Source organism: Montipora capricornis, chromosome 13 (assembly GCF_036669925.1).
Source record: "Montipora capricornis isolate CH-2021 chromosome 13, ASM3666992v2, whole genome shotgun sequence".
Taxonomy (NCBI): Eukaryota; Metazoa; Cnidaria; class Anthozoa; order Scleractinia; family Acroporidae; genus Montipora; species Montipora capricornis.
Window position 1 is genome coordinate 25,371,096 of NC_090895.1, and position 7,206 is coordinate 25,378,301.

Below are 7,206 nucleotides of genomic sequence, written 5' to 3' on the forward strand. Positions count from 1 at the left end.
GGAAGCAGAGATATAAACGAATGAAGTTGCAAAATCAGAAAATGAGGAGGTTACAAGACCAGCATTTACACATGAATCACCCGCTCATTCGAGTCCGTGCGGGAGTAGAGCTACAGGCCAACTTAAACGGATTTAAGTGACCTTTAAACTGTTTGTGCAAGTTTGTGTAGTTTTCGTGAATAGAAGATGTAGGAATATATTCCATCTATATAAAAATTAGAAGAAAGGTGAGCGAAATCAGCGGTTTTTGTTTATTTTCGGGTGACCTATTTAGAATCATGCATGAGCTGTGTGTGGCTTACGCGCGCGCTAGCGCGCGCTGCAAAACACCTTGAGCCCGCATATTTTGTAAAAGCGGCTGTCATCCGGGAACTTAATTATATCATTAAATCCAAGATGGAGGAAATAGGAATCATAGTTCAAAGCCAGGTTGGTTGATTCCTCTTGTTCCTTTGCCGCAATCAGTCAAGTGTTTTAACTAACTGTTCCCTAAATTTTTAGAGACTAAATATTAGAATTTTCAGTGGTAAAACCGTTGCGTTTGGTTTTTGATTTGCACCTTGTTTGCTTTGACATTGAAGTAAGTTTTGCCTTGTCACGTTGTCGACGTCTTCTTTGACAAGAAATTCGTTACAGAAGATCGTGGATTATCAACACTAATAGGAGAAAGATATGAGAGTGGAGCAGGCCATTTTTCCTTTTATTAAGTAACCAACGGCTGAACCGAACGTGCTTCTTGTTTTTCGTCGATCCAAAAGGTTTCACGCTTTTTACTTACACTGTACTTTCTGTCCCCAAGAACTATCTTATGGAAAATAAAATAATGACATGTTAACATTCTGTATGCCCATAAAATACTTCAGTTAGTATCTCAAACTCTACAGAGAAAAAGTTAAATTACTAGCTACATGTATTAAGCTAGTCTTAACTCTGCGTTAATATCACCCATTGACACGTGAACCACAATCCCCCATGCCTCCCCCCCCCCCCCCTATATCTATTAAACTCACTCTTTGGAGTCAATGGTTTGAAGGGGACATGCTAACATTCTGTATGCCAATAAAATACTCCTGGGCCCAGTTGTTCAAAACTGATTATCACTAATCCCAGATTAAAAATTAACCAAAGTGCTTATTTCTCTACTCCTAAATGCTGTTCAACACTGATATTTGGCAAAGTTTTACTTTAGAAGAAGTTAATCTTGAAAAACAAAATTAAGCAAAAGAAACTTTCAACAAAAAGTTTAAAACATGAAACAAAGTTTACACTAATCCTGGATTAAGCTGACGGGCTTTCGAGCAACTGGGCCCAGGTAGCATCTGTCTTAAAATCTTCAAAAGAAAAAAAATTAAATCTCGACCTCAATGTTTCCCTCGGCTTCGCCTCGGGGAACATTGAGGGTCTCGGGGAAACAAAACTCACTGTTTCCCTTGGGGCCAGTCATTAAGTGCTTATTGTCTGGCATTAGACAGAGTAAAATCTACAAGTGACTTTCTTGGAAGGCAAAAGGCTAGGAACCCAGATTGGCAGGCTGCAATTTACAAACTGTCATGAACTTTAATTCAAAATTTTTGAAGATAAACAAGAAACAAACCTTTTGGTTTGTGATTTCTGAACATTTGAGCTCAAATTAGAATGAAACAATCTAAATCTGTATTCAGCTATACTCACTGTACTATTATTTGAACCCTTGCTATGGCATTCATTCTACTCAAGGCGAATACTTGCAATATTATTGGTAATTGTTGCTTTTTATATCAGTTCACCACAAGGAGAAGGATGGTTGTATTTGTTTCTGTACCATTCACTTTAAATCGATCATCGCATAATATTATTTGTATTGGTTTCATTCTGACAGTAGAAATCTCTTTAAAGTCAAGGATCAAAGAGATAAAGGAAGATAAATATTCAAACAGTCTCGCAAAGGTTCAGGTCTATGCGATGTTTCGTGCGGGAGATATTCCAAGAAATGTTCTACTCAAATTTATAAGGCTTTGTATGGAGACACCATGTTTGTGTCGCTCTGAGGGGCACAAATATGGCGGCCAGAAGCTATCAAAAACATATGTCACTGAGTTTTGCCATAAAAAGCCTGAAGTTATCTTCTGAGGGCTCATCAATATCTCGTCACGCAAAGGCTTAGAAATTCAACCTTGTTTTATCACAAGACAAAGAACCGTATCAAACTGAAAATGGTGAAAAGATAAGTCTTCAGGTGTTGTAATAACTAACCCTTTAACATCCAAAACCGGCCAAAACCGGCCAGACTTAGTATTTTAGTCTGTCTAACGCCAGACGATTTTACTCGTCAATGGGGAACCCCTGGGTGTCAATGGGTTAAGCAAACCATTGAGCACTGTTTTTTTTAATTTTGGTCAGGATTCAAGTCGTCCAACGACTGCTTCAAGCAACCCCTTATCCACTTTAGACCCAGACGTGGATGATCTTTACATAAAATACAAGAAGCTGCAAAAGCAGTTGGAATTTCTCAAAGTACAGGAAGAGTATATCAAAGACGAACAAAAAAATCTGAAAAAGGAGCTACTTCACGCCCAGGAGGAAGTAAAGAGAATCCAGTCTGTTCCTCTTGTCATTGGTCAGTTTCTGGAAGCCGTAGATCAAAATACTGGAATCGTGGGCTCCACTACAGGTAAAGTAATGCTTCTTCAACACATCCATTATTCTCTCTGTATTAACCCATTTTACTGTGTCTAACACCAGACAATTTTATTTGTCAATGGGGAACCTCTGAGAGCCAATGGGTTAATTAATCACTCACTGAAAAACTATGTCCCCATTAAGATGGTATTTCAGCTTATTTGTTTAATTATGGTTCACTTTATGGATGCCCTAACTAGTAACTTAGAGGCTTTTGAAGTTACCAAATCATCATTTTTTGGGTAACATTTTTAAACTTGCTTTATCTTCATCTAGGTTCCAATTATTATATCCGCATCCTCAGTACCATAGACAGAGAGCTGTTAAAACCAAGTGCATCTGTAGCCCTTCACAAGCATTCCAATGCGCTGGTCGATGTCCTTCCTCCAGAAGCTGACAGCAGTATAGCAATGTTAACTGCTGATGAAAAGCCTAATGTCGCTTATGCTGACATTGGTGGAATGGACATTCAGAAACAGGAAATGAGGGAGGCAGTAGAACTTCCTCTGACGCATTTTGAGCTCTACAAACAAATCGGAATTGACCCTCCCCGGGGTGTACTTATGTATGGTCCCCCTGGTTGTGGCAAGACCATGTTAGCAAAGGCAGTTGCCCATCACACGACGGCTGCCTTCATTCGTGTGGTAGGCTCAGAGTTTGTGCAAAAATATCTAGGCGAGGGACCAAGGATGGTGCGAGATGTCTTTCGTTTGGCAAAAGAAAATGCACCGGCTATAATATTTATTGACGAAATTGATGCTATTGCTACCAAGAGATTTGATGCTCAAACAGGAGGTAAGGAGATTGAAAGATAATTATTCATCTTTACTCTTATTATCCACAATTTCATGAAGAACTTAAACTCCCTCACACTTGGTGAAAAATTAAATAGAAAAGAACTGTAACTTACATGTAATGCCCAAGAAAACAGGGTGAGTAATGGGAATAAAAATAATAGAAAATATAACAGTTTGAGTTATTGGTGTGTCTTGTAGCACATGGACTGCGACAGTAAATTGAAAGATCAACGCATGGTTTGAGTAATGGAACCTCACCTCACCTTGGATGAAAACAAAAGTTCTTTTTTGAAACTGAATGCAGTTTTGTTAATCATTGTAAATCTCAACAATCAATCAAGAAATTTTGAAAACACAAAATTGCACAAAAGATTGCTTTGTCCAATTTTGTTAACTTTCAAAATAGGGAACAATCTTTTCTTCAAGAGACTCTAGAGTAAGTTTTTTTTCTTTTCGTCTCAGCTGACAGAGAAGTTCAAAGAATATTGCTAGAGCTGCTCAATCAGATGGATGGCTTTGATCAGAATGTTAATGTTAAGGTACTAGTTTTTTTTCCTTACTCTGGTCCTGCCGTTTTCATCTAAGCATGGACACATGACGGGAAAAAATATTCTTTGCGTACAATAGTTTGAAAGTATTTGAAGCATATTTTATCAGATTAGTGTCAATTTCTTAGAAAAAGTCTTTTGATGTCCAGTCTTGCCGCCATTCTAGGAAAACTTGCATCAACATCTCTCAAACTTCGAATGACTGAAGACAAAACTTGTCACGTTTGCAGCCAGTTAGAGCATGTTTTCCTGTCACGTGTCCACTCTTACATGAAAACAATGGTAATTTATGTTTCCAGAGATTGCAGTTTTTATTGATTTTTCGAAAATTAACCCTTTTCCTCTCAAGGGCGACACTTGTAAATTTTGCTTGACAATAGGGAAAGTTAAGGGGTGTAAGGTCAACAACATCTCAGTGACCTATGCAGTATCTGTTTCCATCGTGCACTACCGAACTATTTGAAAGTCGAACTGGAGCGCATCCAGAAAGAGCACTGGCAATCATCTGACCTAGTATTGCGTACAACAACGCTCTAGATTTTCTTTGTATTCCAAAGATTACTACTGATAATGAAGCTATCTGCGATAAGATGTTCGACGCCATAGTAAAAGACAGTGATAACCGTTAAAATAAGCTGCTCCCTCCCACGAACAATTCAATACTTTCTCTTAGGTATAACAGATATTTTTCTATACCAAAGTGGAAAACCGACCATTTCAAGAATACATTTATTATAACCTCAAGTCTTAAAAGAAACAACAAACATTGACTTTAACATTGATATTTTAATTGGATTTATAATTTATACTTAGTTTTGTAATTATTTTTATCTATTCTAGTTTTATGAATATGTAATTCAGCCTTCAGGGGCTGCCATTAATTTTATTCAGTCAATAAACTACCGTAACGGTATCTACATGTATCTATCTATCTGAGTCCACCCCAAAACTACATATAGGTCCCCTCCGTTAATCCGTTGGCCCATGGGAGTGAGACTTAACAGATTTTATTATGTCTAATGCCGGATGATTTTACTGGTCAACTGCGGGAATCTTGAGGCCATGCGTGAGGATTGAATGGCTTAACCAGTCAAAAACTGCATGTACAGTGTATGTCCCCTCCATTAAACAAAACATGGAAGAAACCCCAACTTACTGGAGGCAACTACGTCGTACATGTGACTGGTTATTTACAAGGTGTGATGGAGTTAAATACAGGACCGTACATAGGAGGCAAGTCCAGTCACTGGTCACATTGCACAAAAGCATAGAAATCTTTAACCACTAGACCATCACGTCCAAAGGCATGTACTGAAAGGTCCCCCACCAACAAGTAGTAGTGTCGTGTAGTGTTATTCTCTTTTCAAGTGCAATTTTTAGTGGCAAACTTGTAGTTGAGTCATACATTATAATAATTATTTTTAGTAATCCAAACCTTCTCTGTTTCATAAATTTTGTAAGTTTATCTTGTATTACTTGGATTGTTTTTTATTTTTTTATTTTTTTTTTTACTCGCAGGTGATCATGGCAACAAATCGTCATGACACACTTGATCCTGCCCTGCTGCGCCCAGGTCGCTTAGATCGTAAGATAGAGTTCCCCATGCCAGACAGGAGACAAAAACGACTTATTTTCTCCACCATCACTGCAAAGATGAACCTGTCTGAAGAGGTGGATTTAGAAGATTGTATCCTTTATAGCAGAATAAATTAAAGGAATGAATAAGTATGGAGAAAAAACAGAGCGTTTCCTTTTCTAGTATGGAAAAAAAAAACATATCTCCCAGTCCCTTAAACTGTTGCATAAACATAATTTTGTTTTATCTTTGTGTTATGCCTTATGGAATGCCAATCTGTCTGGGGGATTGTTTTTTACAAATAATATTATATGTTCTCAAAAAAGGCAGAGGTGTAGAGAGTGTATCACCTTGAAACAACTTCTTTCTGTCGGGACTAATTTTTTACAATTGCAATACAAACAAAAATACAAGGAGAGAGTTCTTGACACATAAAATTAGATGTTGCTAGACCAGACAAAATCAGCGGTGCAGATATCAATGCCATTTGTCAAGAGGTAGGTAAAGTATTCATAATAAAATTGAAGAATGATGGTAACAGAGATGGTTTGAAGAAAATTAGTAGTGAACAAAAAAAACTATAATGGATTTAGAATACAATTATGAAATGTATAATAATTATTAGTACTGTGGAATGAACATGAATGAACCTTAGAAAGATCAATGCAGTTAGATTCGAACCCTCTAACTGAGGTATCAAGCAAGTATAAGTTAAAGGAGCTATGTCACGCAATTTAGCCAAATTCAGCAACTTGCAACCAAATCTAGCAAACATTAAAATGTACATGTATCTACTTAAAACACTAAAGGAGGTTTTAATAAAACATCCAATACAAAAGGAGAAAGGGATGGGCAAAACTGGAGAAGATTAAAGTGGATTGCAATTAGGGTTTTTGAAAACTGTTAATCCTGTGGTAACAGTTTTTCAGTTGATCTTTATTATTTGTAACTTGCATGTAAATCTGTAAGCTCAACAGACACTTTTTTGCCACAAAAGTTTGATTTGAGTTTATGCTGGTGTTTATGTTAAATTGCACAGTGATAAGGGACAAGTCATGGGTAAATCCATACAAATTAAACTGCACTGCACGCCCTTCCGCTGAAAGTGGTGCGCATCAAATAAAGGGGCATGGTTGCTACAGTAGTTTCGAAAGGAAACTAGTAGCCAAGCCCCTATATTTCGACCGCTTGCCATTTTCAACGGAAGAGCCTGGTTGTAAGCTACCGTGACACAACCCCTTCAAATCTCAAGAGTTAAGTTCACTTTTCTGGCTGCTTTTATCTATCTGTACTTTCCCCAGATTTTCCCCTAAATACAATTATTATTTGGAACTTTTTCAATTAAGTGAAGTGTTTGATTTTGTATACTCCTCTGTTTTTAGGCTGGAATGCAGGCTGTGAGAGAGAATCGCTATGTTATCTTAGCAAAGGATTTTGAGAAAGGTTACAAGAATAACGTGAAGAAAGATGAGCAGGAACACGAGTTTTATAAATAGTCCAGAAGATGTAGCAATTACCTGTCAATTTATTTCTGTGAATAAAAAGTGTTGACTCATCTGGATGTTTCCTTTTGCTTCTCTGTGTTGAGCATTTTGTTTTATTTTCTCTTGGGACTATTGTTTGTCTC

At 37.4% G+C, this 7,206-nt stretch overlaps 1 protein-coding gene across 1 annotated transcript; it reads left to right on the forward strand.

The window, feature by feature from the left end:
• Nucleotides 1-373: 373 nt before the first annotated feature.
• LOC138028372 (26S proteasome regulatory subunit 6B) lies at nt 374-7,134 on the forward strand. Its single transcript, XM_068875889.1, has 7 exons — nt 374-429; nt 2,380-2,650; nt 2,935-3,453; nt 3,918-3,994; nt 5,522-5,690; nt 6,021-6,076; nt 6,962-7,134. Exons 1-7 carry the CDS (start codon nt 397-399, stop codon nt 7,073-7,075), a joined length of 1,239 nt encoding a protein of 412 aa, XP_068731990.1. The 5' UTR covers nt 374-396; the 3' UTR covers nt 7,076-7,134.
• Nucleotides 7,135-7,206: the final 72 nt, after the last annotated feature.